At 37.0% G+C, this 15,731-nt stretch overlaps 1 protein-coding gene across 1 annotated transcript in view; it reads right to left on the reverse strand.

The window, feature by feature from the left end:
* LOC135462897 (proline-serine-threonine phosphatase-interacting protein 2-like) overlaps positions 1-15,731 on the reverse strand; it is a 48,806-nt gene that overhangs the window by 20,678 nt on the left and 12,397 nt on the right. The window contains exons 2-5 of the mRNA XM_064740199.1: positions 7,108-7,208; positions 6,314-6,400; positions 4,664-4,805; positions 3,623-3,685 (exon numbers count right to left, since the gene is read on the reverse strand). Coding sequence (XP_064596269.1) covers positions 3,623-3,685; positions 4,664-4,805; positions 6,314-6,400; positions 7,108-7,208 — 393 coding nt within the window. The remainder of the gene's footprint in view (positions 1-3,622; positions 3,686-4,663; positions 4,806-6,313; positions 6,401-7,107; positions 7,209-15,731) is intronic.

Consider the following 15,731-nt stretch of genomic DNA (forward strand, 5'->3'; position numbering starts at 1 on the left):
TGGGAAATCCCAGGAAAAATCTTAGGTATTTGTTAAATACATTTGGAGGTACTCTAAACAAAAATGGCTTTATATATTAGAAAAAAAAAAGAAAGCTTTGGGTAAGTAGATGAAATATACATTCTATCGAAGCTGAAAAACATCAAATTCATCTCCTTATAAAGATGTCTCGACATTTCCGCAACTCTTAAAGGCTGATGTCATATTTTTTACATACTGTTGCCTAGAAAATATTTGACATAATGGTTAATATTACACAAGACATACTGTATCTTTTAATAGACGAGGTCTAGCTTCTTAAACTAATCCTGCAAAATGTCATAGTTACAGTCATGTAACAAGAGAGGTAACTTAGAGTAGGCCTATGTAATTCTGAACTCTAAAGAACAGTACATGTAGACAATCAATTAAACCATAGCTCTTTATTATGCCAACTATGAAAGCTGAGTAAAGTTCCCACAGTGCTCATGCATGCATATAAGCACTTAATTATATGGTTTCACTTAATAGCTGTCTAACAGTGTAGGCTGTAAGTGGGAAGGTCTGGCAGCAACCTGCGGATGGTCATGGGCTTCCCCAAACCTCTGCACGGTTTGCTCCCACCATAATGCTGGCCGCCGTCGTATAAGTGAAATATTCTTGAGCATGGCGTAAAACACCAATCAAATACATGTAAATAAATAAATAAATCCAACAGTGTATACTATATTTCCTTGTACTTGACTGAGACATCACATCTATGAAGCAAGATAAACATTTCTCTAAACAACAAAGTAGTTTCCTTATGTATGCAGTTTCAGTTTCAGACACCAAAAGTCAGACTTGTATCACAGGAAGAGCCCAATACAGTTTCAAGTGTACAAGTCATGTACTGTGCATTGCATTGTTCCCGAGTTTCCCGGGTTTAGTTGTACCGAGAGTCGAGAGAGTATATACAGATTCATTTAGACAAAAAATTCCAGTGACAAGCTCTTTCTTTTCGTGTTTTAAATTTTTCTTTTTACCATAGTTCAGACCGCAGACAACAACAACATGACAAATACGAAAATAAGATTGAGCTTGTTCAGTGAGATCATTTGGCATTGCTAAGTTTTTATTTACTCTGTGGACTCTCTACAAATCTTCCTTTTTCAGCATGGCTTATTTTTGAACATACACCGAAGTGCCCTCAGTCGGAAAGTCAACATTTTATGAAAGCTGTCGCATTGTAACTCTCATGGGTGTGCCTCTCGATAGATACAGGAGTTACACATATCACGACTAAGAAGGTGTCAGTATAAATGGGCCCTCTCCAACTGGGCCATAAGTCGCATTTGTTTTTTAATAGTCACTGTATAACTGTCTCTATGTATCTGTTTTGTTTCTATTAAGGAAGGCCTTGGGGAAGAATAATTTTATGTACAAGCAGACCGGGTTATCCTAAATAAATAAAAACATTATTAGTAGTAATACTGGTATTATTTATACCATTACACAAACTACACAGTAACCCTCTATATCAAATGGATAAATTGTAGCGAATCTTAAAACACTGTGAGTCTTAATTACTCCGAGAAACCAATACCCTAATTCCTCAACACTTTTGTATACAAAAGAGCACCTGCCACTGCAATTTATGCACATTTTCAGTTTGATTTTGGAAACAAAGCTACACTGTGTCGGACTGACCAATTTCAGAGCTTCACAAAAAGTATAATTTTATCAGTCCACACAGAATAACGCCTTCAGAATATGCTTGAATAAACACCTTGCAAACAATCGAAAAGTTGAAGAATTACAGTATGTAAAATTTAGTAATTACTTGTGAAAATGAAGAAGCTGACCTGTATTTGGTTGTCATGTGTACATATCCTAATGGGCCTGAATTTACAAGTAATTTGTAGAGGAAAATGCACATGTGAATTTACTAGGCTTCCACCCACCATAATGCTGGATTTCGTTATATATAAAGAATTGCATAAAACAACAATCAAATAAATAGATCTATACAATAATAATGCCTTCAGAATAAGCTTGAATAAATACCTTACAATCATACCAAAAAGGTTGAAGATTTATAGTACATACATGTATTACAAACTCGACCACAGCCCTCTGCTTCAGTGGTACAGACAAACTGTAAACAATTAAATTTTATAACCCTAGGTCATGATTGATTGATTTATTTATTTATTTGATAGGTGATTAACGCGGTACTCAAGAATATTTCACTTATAAGACAGCGGCCAGCATTATGGAAGGAAACCGCGCAGAGCCTTGGGGAAACCCACGACCATCTGCAGGTTGCCCACAGATCTTCCCACATACGGCCGGAGAGGTAGCCACCATGAGCTCCCTAGGTCATGAGGTACTGTAGATATGTAAGTAAGTGAAAGTGGCCATGTCACAAAGCTTTATACACAGTTATGGACATGTCATTGTGCACATATACACATAATACAAGCCTTATATGGGCATATAAAGACACAAACAGATAAAAAAAAAAAAAAAAAAAAGACAGGCGTTTAAACAGAAGCCAATTAAAGCCCTATGAACTCTCCCGGACATACCCTAATGATCCTTCAAAGGGAAAATACATTATTGTGTTGTGTGGCATAGTTATTAATTGAGGAAGAAAGCCGATAGATGTACAGATGTATACATAGATCTATATGCATGTGGGTACACGTACATGCCAAATACAACTTTAATATGAAACACATCTACACGTAATTCCACTAAATGTATTTATTTTTTATTTATTTGATTTATCTTTTACGTTGTACTCAAGAATATTTCACTGACGGGGACCAGCATTATGGTGAGAGGAAACCGGGCACAGCCCAGGGTAAACCTTCAACCATCTGCAGGTTGCTGCCAGACCTTCCCACATAGGGCCGGAGAGGAACTCTAAATATATGGAAGAAAGATGATATTTCTACACACATATATCTCCTTTTATGTGATTATGATAAAAAATGAAGATTTCTGTTGAGATCAGCCTTGTCAGCTCATGAAAGGTTTCCTCTCTGGGTTTACACGGGAAGGACTACCAGCAACCTGCGGATGGTTGTGGGTTTCTCCCTGGTTTGTCCGGTTTCCTCCCACCATAATGCTGGTCACAGTCGTGTAACCGAAATATTCCTGAGTCAAACCAATCAAATAAATAAATAACAAATAAATAGATTTCTCTTGATATATGCCCACCTCCAGTCAGCGACAGACAGCTACAGCAATTGCGATCAAGATTTGTGAAAATTGTGTACATATATATCTGTGTGTTAACTTTATCAAAAAGGCTGGCCCATATTCGAACTGGGCTGGAAATTGTGTGAACATGTTGAATTCAGTAGGCCTGCATGTACAATGAAATTAAGCATTAAGTTTCATGTACACGATTTATCTCAAAATAAAAAAATGAAAAAAATATATGCACAATAAATGTGGTCGCTCTGAGTTCAAGTCCAGCTCATGCTGGCTTCCTCTCCAGCTGTACGTGGGTTTCCACCAGGTTTTGCCCAGTCCGTGTCATATAAGTGAAATATTCTTGAGTACGGCATAAAACACAAATCATATAAATAAATAAATAAACATACAAAAAAAATGCATACATACATGTAAATATACACAACTTCATACTTACTGTCATAGTTTTGTGGTACTGGGCTATTTTGTTATTTTGGCTTTTCTTTAAGTTTTCTTCTAACTGAAATTGAAAGTAAAGATCAAATATGTATTGTAAACACCTGTAGCAAGTGAGTGAGTGAGTGCTTGGGGTTTAACATCGTACTTAACAACTTTTCAGTTATATGACAACGAAGGAGTCCTGAGAAAGCATGTGCACTCCTTGTTGCAAGACGGATTTCCACTGCTCTTTTATCTAGTGCTGCTTCACTAAGGCCTTTCCAAAGGCAAGTAAGCCTACCGCCCGGGCCATTATACTGATACGGGTCAACCAGTCGTTGCACTATCCCCTGCAAGGAAGTTATAACTTCCTTTTTTAAGTTCTTAGATGTAACTTGATCCAGGACTGACCCTGGATCTACCTCTCACGCAGCGGACAGTCTACAAATTGTCACCCCAAGGAGGCTGCTCTACACTTACTGCCAACACTGAACACAGAGCTGTCAGTTTAATGTTCAGAACTTCAAAAATGTTCCACTCAATACAATACCTTCTACAATGGTGAGGGTCTTGCAGCAACCTGCAGATGGTCGTGGGTTTCCCCTGGGCTCTGCCCGGTTTCCTCTCACCTTAATGCTGACTGCCGTTGTGTAAGTGAAAGATTCCTGAGTACAGCGTAAAACACCAATCAAATAAATAAATAAACAATAGTGAAGGAAATTCAACCATGACTTAATTCTCAGGTTGACCAAGGCCACAGGTGATGTGATCAGATTTATACAAATACATAAATACAGCAAACAAGCAAATATTGTATTTTCGATCACCTAATTTTTGGCCTGTAAAAAACATTTTCAGAAGCACATCAGGGGCATAAAATCATACTTACAATGACACCTACATGTAAGGTTTTCTGATAAGAAATTAATGGAATGCCACAAAAAGATTATAAAAAGTCAGAGTGGAACTGCAAAGTCCACTCTACTGATGTCTCAATCAGAATCAATCAATCACTCACATGTAAAAAACAATTGAACTATAGGTGAGACACAGTGTATACCTTCTTTTTTTCGTCCTTTTGTGTGTCATGAAATTTCTGCAGCTTTTCAACACAATCGAAGTAATTTTGCGATGCACCGTAATGAGCGGACGCTATCAACTCTATCTCAGCTATGAACACAGCAATTGCCTCATCTAAGGTACTGGAGTGAAGAAAAAAGAAAAAACGAGTTAATTATTTTGAGCAAAAAAATGCAGCTGTCACCCACACCCAACCCCACCCTATCCCCGCCAAAAAAACACCAACAAAATAACTGCAGCAGCCACAGTAATTACACTCATGTCTTTATCTCCTGTAAGCTGATAAATGAACTGGTTTTAATGTACATTATTTATTCATATGATTTATTGATTTAATTTGATTTAGTTTTGTGCCTGTGCCTATGCCCGGGCACACATTGCTCTTAGCCCTTCCTATCCACGACTGGAAATTAAGAAATTAAGTCGGCACTGCGCTGCGCAAGCATGCTAACCACTTGGACAGAGGTATGACAGAGGTATCCACATGCATATTTAATAATACAAGTAGGTACTGTCAGGAGTTTATCAAGGTTAACTGTGAGGATGCAGGTGCCCATTTTTTGATCTCATAGGGCATCTACCAATATGAATGAACATCTTACAATGTGAAAGGGCTTCAGTTTATTTTTGGCTATGTTTTTTTTAATTTTTTGCTTGAATATTCCCAACGACAGTGGATTGTTTTTTGTCTCAGCTACCAGAATGATTTCCTGAACACTCTTGAAAAAATTGATCGCGAGAGTAAATTAAGCAATAAATTCAATTTTTACAGCTGTTTGGAAACAACATTTTCACAGCCACCACCTGACCACCCTTGACGTTACTGCAGCTGATTACTTAATTTCCAGTCTGCATGACTACTGCTGGCTTTACAGGAAAACTTCACCTTTTAGCCATTTTTACATCCTCTAGAAGAAAGCTGAGAAGCTTTTCTTGAATTTTAATAATTTAGTCCACATTCTAAACTCCGCATTAAGATATCTTGTATTCCACTGAGTAGTTTAATGTAAAATACGAGTAGTGTAACTCCGAAAAATGCAAGACCTATTTTGACTCAATATTTCAGCGTTTTATTTCGCCATTATCAGGAAAACTAAATTTTATGGTGAATACTTACAGATATATATACATGTATATACAGGTATGGAGAAAAAGCCACAAAGTACAGACTAGCCAGTGTTAAATCAACAAAAGATACAGCAAGATAACATAGCAGCCAGACATTGTCTAAACAATATTCTACAGTGGCAAAAGTAATAGATCAATAGAGGTATGATAATAATGACAAAACGTAGACTAAATACAAAACCAATTTATAATGAAAATACAGGAAACTGAAACAATCAAAAATTATCTGAATATTATTAATTCTTCAGCGCATTTCATGCTGGCTTCCTCCCCGACCATAAGTGAGAAGGTCTTGCAGCAACCTGCAGATGGTCGTGGGTTTCCGCCAGGCTGTGCCCGGTTTCCACCCACCATAATGCTGGCTGCCGTCGTGAAAAGTGAAATATTCTTGAGTACGGCGTAAAACACCAATCAAATAAATAAATAAATAAATATAGCCAATGCTTCCTTAATCAACAAAATAGCACACCACTGGTTTATGACAGATTTTTGAGAAACTTACTCTGATTCATTAGTATTGTGTGCTTTCTTCTCCATGGACTTGTACAACTTCAGTAGTTTGCTGCCATACTCTTTCTCTATGGAAGCCCTGAAACCAAATCACACATATATTTTAAATAATCCATTTATCCCCCAATCTATTGAAAATCTGAATTTCATGACAAAATAAGAAGTATTAAAACTACTTCATATCCCATAGTTCCTGGGGGGAGGGCTGCCAGCAACCAGGAATGGTTGTGTGTTTCCCCTGGCCTCTGCCTAGTTTCCACCCACCATAATGCTGGCTGCCACCATACAAGTGAAATATTCTTGAGCACAGTGTAAAACACCGATCAACTAAATAAACAAGTAAATGTTTCCCCTCATAAAAAAAATTCAGGTCCAAGCTGTGCATACATGCATGTAGCAGGTCACTGTATGATGTCAGTGTGCATGCCGGTTTAGAATGCAGGTTTAGAATAGTGCTACATATGACCTTAACAGACTATTTCACACAAAAGGACAAATGCACTATATAAACAGCGTACACTGAACTGTTCAAAAAGACTACATGTAAATCTGTTTTATACACTCCATTCTTTCTACACTCTTTATGAAATGGTTACATGTAGAATAAGTCATAATTTGATTTTATACTCAGATGATTGTTATAAAAGCTAGTAACTGTACATGGTGTTGTGGACTGATGTATTTCTTCAATTTTATTTCATTTTTTTTTTAATTTAATGTCATAAATAAGAAATGTACATGCCTGTATGCTGCTATAACTACATTTACAAATGCACATGCACTTACCTCTCCCTGAAGTAGTCGACCAAGTCTTTACAGGTGGTCTTCCCAATCCTCATTCGCTTGATTAAAGCGTCTGAGCCAGACGTTCCAGTCCACTCCTTATCCTGGAGAAAATATGATGAGAGCAATGAAGACAATGATCTGTTTATTTATTTATTTATTTACATGTACATATCTGAATGAAAAAATGACGGATACTCTGTTTTTAATATTAATTTACCCAATTTTATAAGATCATGAGAAACAAATAACAGAAACCTAACACTTTTTACTAATCATTCAGAAACCATTGCACTAATTATACTTGAGAGAGAGACAATGTAAAATGAAATCAGGAGCAAAAAAATCATTATATACATGTTGCTCTTGCCGAGCTGGAGCGGTCAACTTCAGGACTTCACTATACTACTATTACTTACTACATGTGCATGGCTGTTCAAGTAAAAGAACCTATATGTTCACGAGCTTAATAACATATAGGCAGCAACCTGCGGATGGTCGTGGGTTTCCTACAGATTATGCATGGTTTCCTCCCTCCATAATCTTGGCCAAGTTGTACAAGTGAAACATTCTAGAGTACGGCGTAAAACACCAATCAAATAAATAAATAAATTTATATCGTGTACACATGTACATTACACGTGTACACACAGAACCATTATGAAAGACCATTTTCTACACCATGCTATTAAACCATGCGTGCATGACTGTATACTTGAGACTGTTATATAGTGTGAATACCACTACAGTACACAGCCTCCAGGAAATTCGTACAACTCCTGCATATATACATGTGAGCATGCTGTACATGTATATACTGTAGATATCCAAACCTGTATGATCACATTCACTGAACTGACAGTTTACTAGGTCAGCATGTTGGTCTATATATGTTATATTTCTACTTACACAGATACATGGTTGTGATGGTTTTGTCATGTACATAGTGCACTTTAACAGCTGATCAGAGTTTTGATAGCCCATTGAGCTTGTATATTAAAAGCTGGTTTCGACCTAGCTTACCTAATGAGATACCGGGATTAAACCAGGGTCAAAATATTTGGTCATTCACTCATTTTTATTTATTAATTCATTTATTTGATTGGTGTTTTACGTCGTACTCAAGAATATTTCCCTGATACAGCTGTACAACGGCAGCCAGCATTGTGGTGGGAGGAAACCGGGCAGAGCCCAGGGGGAAACCCAAGACCATCCGCAGGTTGACACGTACGGTCGCAGAGGAAGCCAGCATGAGCTGGACTTGAACTCACAGCGACCGCATTGGTGAGAGGCTCCTGAATCATTACACTGCGCTAGGGCGCTAACCAACTAAGCCACGGAGGCGCCCTAATCATTTTTAAGAGCTCAAAATAAAAATGGAAGACCTCAACTTCAGCCCAAGTACCTGGCCATCAAAAAGTTGGCTTTGTTACATTCAGATTAAGCCAAATATTAGTAATAACTTCAGACAAATATTTGCATATGACTGTTTGCTGTATTCCATCCATCTCCATGTTCGTCACTAGCATTACAAATGGAATGTACCGGTACTGCATTTCACACCTTTAAATCATACTGGATCAGATGACCTACATTTATTTCATGGTCATTACAATGAAGGGCGGAAAATATCAAACTTTTTGATCCCTAGTGCCTGTTGCCTGGTAACAGGTTTGAATCCAGCTCTTGCTGAGTGTATAAAATCAGCAGTTACCCTAATTCCTCAACCATTTCACAATTATGAAAGAGCAACTTTCTGTGCAATTTATGGATTGGCCACTTTCAGGGCTTCAGGTACTTGACCTGGATTTGATTCTGGCAAACGACCATGATGAAAGGAACTCTGCACGTAGATTCTGGTAAAAAAATGCAGTAAAGATAGGCTTAAATTATCCTAATTTTTTCGAAAATTTTGGACAGATATTAGTAGTGTTGAAAGCAGAATATTACATTTCTTTACCAGCCTTTTGGAAAAGTAAAGATACAAGTATGTTGTTCATTAGATGGCCTAACCATGTGAGAAAAAAGGAAGTCAATATTCCTGTTAAAATTACATATATACTGGCTAAAATGAGCTGACCAGGTGCCCCAAATTTTAGAACAAACACCATGGTTAAACCCATGCTATTTTATGAGGCAGAACAATTAATTTGAGCGACACAGTGTGTTAATCATACACTCCTGTACATGTGTAATTCCACAGTGTACCAGTCTATCAAACCGGACTTTAATAGCTGCTGTTTGTTTTGCTTTTTTTTCACTTTCAAACGTAGCCTCATAACACCTACTGCAATTCTGCTACCATTTCGCATGTTTGTAAGATGTTTATTCAAGCATATTTTGCAGGCATGATGCTGAATAGATTGATAAAAGTATACTTTTTGTGAAGCCCTGAAATTGGCCAATCCGCCCAATCTAGTTTGGTCTCCAAAATCTAATTATAAATGTGCATAAATTGCTCTGAAAGTTGCTCTTTCATTTATGAGAAGTTTCAGGGATTAAAGTTTTGGTTTTTCATGGCAAATAAGGTTGAGGAATACGGGTGTTCTCAGAATCTGGAAAAATATGCAACCCAGTCAAGCGCAACATTTAAGGTCAATCAATTATTGCCGATTTCAAAAATCTCAAATTTTTTTTTTTTAACTGTTATTTCTCAATTAACTGTGTAATAAAGAAAAACGCATGTGAATAACTACCTCACATGAGCATGTCTATTGTAAACTTCTGTTCTAACATGTCAGTTAGCCTTGCCTGACATCTGACTCACTTTGTACTGTCTATCATGCCTATTATATATAACCACAGTCACAGTGTAATATAACACATACATGACATACATGTACATGTAGGTGTTGCAATCTATGAACAAGTTTTCCCTTTAAGCCCTGGATGCTTCATATCTCATCAATAATAATCAGTATTTTGCCCATTGCGGACAATTAAACTACCATTAGCTTTTAATACAACAGGTCGTACATACCCTAAAAATTCACCCCCAAATTCTCTCCATTTTTAAAAGGCATATCATAAAATATAACTGGGTATGACTGGTACTGAAACTTACCCTAATTTTGGGGACACCTGTTCTGCTAACTATAACTGTAGCAGTAATATTTAGTTAGTCCACATGGTTAGTCCTTTTAATGAAAAAAGCATATTCACATCTTTACTTTTCAAAACAAGTGAGAGAGCAATGTAATTCTTTGCTTTCAGCACTGATCTGTCCTAAAAATTAGATGAATTAGTGCACATGTATGTAGTATGTACATGTACCTTCAAAACTAACCAAACCACACCCTATATTCCAAGATCCATAGAGCTTTCAGCAGCAGACAAAATAAGTCATTTTAGTCATGGGCAAAATTTTACGACAAATACAGTCATATAGCTTTTTTTTTTTTTCCTAATTCGCTCCCAGTCATGTAGTACAATGGTATCTAGAGATACAAAGACAATTATGACAAGTGAGGAACATTCATACACATGCTCAATAACATCTGACGATTATCCGATGATCATGGAATGCTAATGGTTGTTGAACATGTAATTAAAAGCTATTCACTCTCAACAGTTCTATACTTTATGTGCTTATATCTGCTGTATGAATGTACATGTATGAGTGTATGTGTCATCTCCGGCCGTACGTGGGAAGGTCTAACAGCAACCGGTGGCTGTGCCCAGTTTCCACCCACTATAATGCTGGCCGCCGTCACATAAGTGAAATATTCTTGTGTACAGTGTAAAACACCAATCAAATAAATAAATAAATGTATGTATGTTTTAAAGCAGATCTGGGATGGCATGCACATCCGACATTAACAGTTATGCTGAACAGAAATAACTTTAAAAATAAATTTTTTATTCAAAAAGAAAATCCTGATTAACATACATTGCATACCACACAAAAAGATACATGTACACTTAATTTCAAAAAATGCTACATGTACTTTTTCTTTTTGTGTTAGGGGTTTAGTTATGAAGATTTTTATTCCTACGTGTACAAGAAGAGTTCACTTAATTGATGGCATTCTGAGGTGTATCAGCATGGATGGAGAAAAAGAGCTAGGCTCTCACACCCATGGATCGTTGTCATATGACTGAAAAATTGTTGAGTACGACGTTAAACCCCAAGCACTCACTCACTCACACCCATGGAGAAGAACAAAAGCATTGCCTTAATCTGGCCTTTGTCAGACACTAGAAATATCTCCTGTCAAACTCATCCTGGCAAATCTTACTGCCAAATCTGCAGGACCTATAAGTTGCATTCTGCACTGAGACTTGCATCCGCTTATTTGACAAGTGGTTAATCAATGAATGAACGATCATGGCTGTTACAGAGCTCTATTGTTTGTATTACACCATCCTACGTAAATCCTCACTCTTTCCTTGTGTCTCAAGTTGAAAGCTATTCTAATGTTAATGTACTTATATATTGGCATGTGTATATGTTCATATATCTGTATGTAAATGGTAAGAATTACCACCGCTTTGTGTAAAGTTGTGCAAATTAATGATGTGTTATCCTAAAAAAACTTCCTCTGCGTATATAGTAAACCTTAAAGCTTTATATGTAAAGAATGCCATTCTTTCAAGTTTTCGGTACATGTGGTATATGTATAGTATGTTTTAGCAGCTTGTAGATGTTGTAGGAAAACCAGTTCCAAGGAAGCACAGATTTCTGTATGGTTTAAAACGTTTTTGTCCAGAGCGGATCGCTTTCTGTGAGGTCCACGCTGTGACTATATAAGACAGCCCGTATCTTGGTTAGAGGAGGTGGAGGACTGTCACAGACGACAGTCGGTGCTGGCGAATATCTGGTATTGAATGTGCGGAGAGCTTCGCGTCAAGGTTAACCAAGGGGCCGTAATTAAGGGAAGCAGTGAAGCCAGAGCACTTGTATGGTAAATCACCTTTGTTTTCTGTAACTGTGTCCAGGGAAAGTTTTGACGTATCTTGTTGACGTTTCGGTACTTACTCTGTCGTAAATTAAACGGGCAAATTATATGGTCTGTCACGATCTTTGTACCCTGGATCGGGATTGTTATGCATGAAATCAAAGTGTTGTGTTTCTAGATCTTTTCACCACTTGATTCCCAGGTCCCATTATAATAGTAGTTAGTTCACCGATATCCCAGGTGCCAACGATAAGTTTGAGCGGTTGAGAGAACAAAATCTATTGAAAACTTTATCTCAGTGGATTTTGTTGTGGTCTCATTGCATACTATGGTTAGATTAGCTTATATTCGCTATTAAACAATGGGTGTGGTTTTTATATTGGCCATAGCCCTACATGATAGTTTCAATCCCCATGACTGGAGACCTTATGAGCTATACAGGTGTAGTTCACCACTACCTATGGTTCACACCCAAAATTTTCTCTCTACCATGATAGTGGAGGCGGTATTAGCTAAGGGCTTAATACTGCGGCGTCACCGTAACAATGGGTTAACACCGCTTTGGCAATATTGCAGCCGTACTGTGGCGAGAACAAGTTTAAAAGATGAGACTGTAAATGGTTTTCACTGCAATGTGAATGTCTAAATAACAATTGGAACAAACATGAAAAACAAGTTTTAAGACAACTATGGTCAACAGAAATCATTTAAAATTAATTTAATACAGTTCTTATAAAATGGCCTTCAATATCATAAAATAAACTTCTTATACAATAAACTTAAAAATATATTGTAAATATCTATGAACAGCATTGCCAGCAACACTGATTTAACCATGACACATGAAACATCTTAGAAGCAAATCTGATCTGGACCTGCTCACCGGGCCCACACAGGAGAACTCCGACAGCTTTTTTCATGCCAAACTTGCCCAGAGGGCTGAGGTCCTATTCTTTAATATACCCCAAAGTCCCCACAGGGTTAAGGCCTATAATAGTCAATTTGGTGGTATTTTCACAAATACATGGACATGTAAGCACATGTACAACAGCATGATCAATGCATGAAACATGTGCTCCTGTATATATGTAAAGTGAAAATATGGGAAGGCACTTAATATTTAACTATACATGTGGATATGTATATATATTTTTGATAAGACAAAACTGAAAGTTAAAAGTGGTAAGAATCGATATGATTCAAAAAGTATAAGTTTATACACATGTATATGTGCTGCTTCAGATATAATACATGTACATACTACATGATTCACATACCTCAAAAAGATGACAATACATGTACATACTACACGCTTCACATACCTCACAATGATGACAATACATGTACATACTACACGCTTCACATACCTCACAATGATGACAATACATGTACATACTACATGCTTCACATACCTCAAAAAGATGACAATACATGTACATACTATGTACCTCATGTACCTCACAAAGATGACAATACATGTACATACTATGCACCTCATGCACCTCAAAAAGATGACAATACATGTACATACTATGCACCTCATGTACCTCAAAAAGATGACAATACATGTAAATACTACGTACCTCATGTACTTCAAAAAGATGACAATACATGTACATACTACATGCTTCACATACCTCAAAAAGATGACAATACATATACTTACTATGCACCTCATGTACCTCACAAAGATGACAATACATGTACATACTATGCACCTCACGTACCTCAAAAAGATGACAATACATGTACATACTATGCACCTCATGTACCTCACAAAGATGACAATACATGTACATACTACATGCTTCACATACCTCAAAAAGATGACAATACATGTACATACTATGCACCTCATGTACCTCACAAAGATGACAATACATGCACATACTACATGCTTCACATACCTCAAAAAGATGACAATACATGTACATACTATGCACCTCATGTACCTCACAAAGATGACAATACATGTACATACTATGTACCTCACGTACCTCAAAAAGATGACAATACATGTACATACTATGCACCTCATGTACCTCACAAAGATGACAATACATGTACATACTACATGCTTCACATACCTCAAAAAAATGACAATACATGTACATACTATGCACCTCATGTACCTCACAAAGATGACAATACATGTACATACTACATGCTTCACATACCTCAAAAAAATGACAATACATGTACATACTATGTACCTCACGTACCTCACAAAGATGACAATACATGTACATACTATGCACCTCATGTACCTCAAAAAGATGACAATACATGTACATACTACATGCTTCACATACCTCAAAAAGATGACAATACATGTACATACTATGCACCTCATGTACCTCACAAAGATGACAATACATGTACATACTATGTACCTCACGTACCTCACAAAGATGACAATACATGTACATACTACATGCTTCACATACCTCAAAAAGATGACAATACATGTACATGTACATACTACCTACCTCACGTACCTCACAAAGATGACGACTACACTTTCATCATGCAGTTAATATTTATTTATTTTTCTGTGTTTTATGCCTGTGCTCAAGAATTATACATATGCGTACCTACAATTTTACGAACTTTATTTTTAAGGAGAGCATGTGAATGCTCTTAAAAATATTTCACACATATTCACGAATTTTTTTGGGGATGAATTAATTTCATGCTGTATGACCAGGAAGTAATGTAAGACGAGGGACAATTGTATTATAATGGGACATCCTGCTGGGATGACACAGACATTTCTATATCCTTATACATGCACTCCACTTTAGCAAGAGGTGTCAAATACACTGTATACACACTGCTATTATACCTTGATCCTGATCACCTCCACTAGGCCATATTCAGGTGATTTGTGTGCCTTATTTATCTCTGTTTAGCAGTTTAAAATTAATCTACGTGGCAAATACGTGTACAACTCAAGAGTGTTTTATTTGTTTGTTTAATTATTTATTCGATTGGTGTTTTAAGCGGTACCCGAGAATATTTCACTTATACGATGACGACAAGCATTATGGTGGGAGGAAACCGGGCAGAGTCCCGGGGAAACCCACAACGATGTGCAGTCTGCTGACAGACCTTCCCATGTACGGCTGGAGAGTCAGGATTTAATGCTAAACGGAATCGGAGCGCCCAGAGTAAACCGCTGACATTCACCAGGTACCTGATAAACCTACTGACTTAAAGCCACAGTCAAATTGGTGCAGGGCCTGATATAATCACAACCACCCAGCCTGACCCTCATCTTAACACGCATTCTGGAATCTATTATTTCATATATCGGTTCATTTTATACAGTTTAATACAATTAATGCGTGTTGATATACATGTATGTACATATGCGTATGTACATGTATGTAGATATTACTACCAAAAAAATATTTATTACAAATAAATATTACCAGCTAGCTGATCTTCTCTATCCACACTGAAACATCTTCTACAAGCTAGCTGATCTTCTCTATCCAAGCTGAAACTTCTTCAACAAACTAGTTGATCTTCTCTATCCAAACTGAAACATCTCCTACAAGTTAGCTGATCTTCTCAATCCAAGCCGAAACATCTTCTACAAGTTAGCTGATCTTCTCTATCCAAGCTGAAGTATCTTCTACAAGCTAGTTGATCTTCTCTATCCAAGCTGAAACATCTCCTACAAACTAGCTGATCTTCTCTATCCAAACTGAAAAATCTCCTACA

The sequence above is a fragment of the Liolophura sinensis genome, chromosome 2 (assembly GCF_032854445.1).
Source record: "Liolophura sinensis isolate JHLJ2023 chromosome 2, CUHK_Ljap_v2, whole genome shotgun sequence".
Lineage (NCBI taxonomy): Eukaryota > Metazoa > Mollusca > Polyplacophora > Chitonida > Chitonidae > Liolophura > Liolophura sinensis.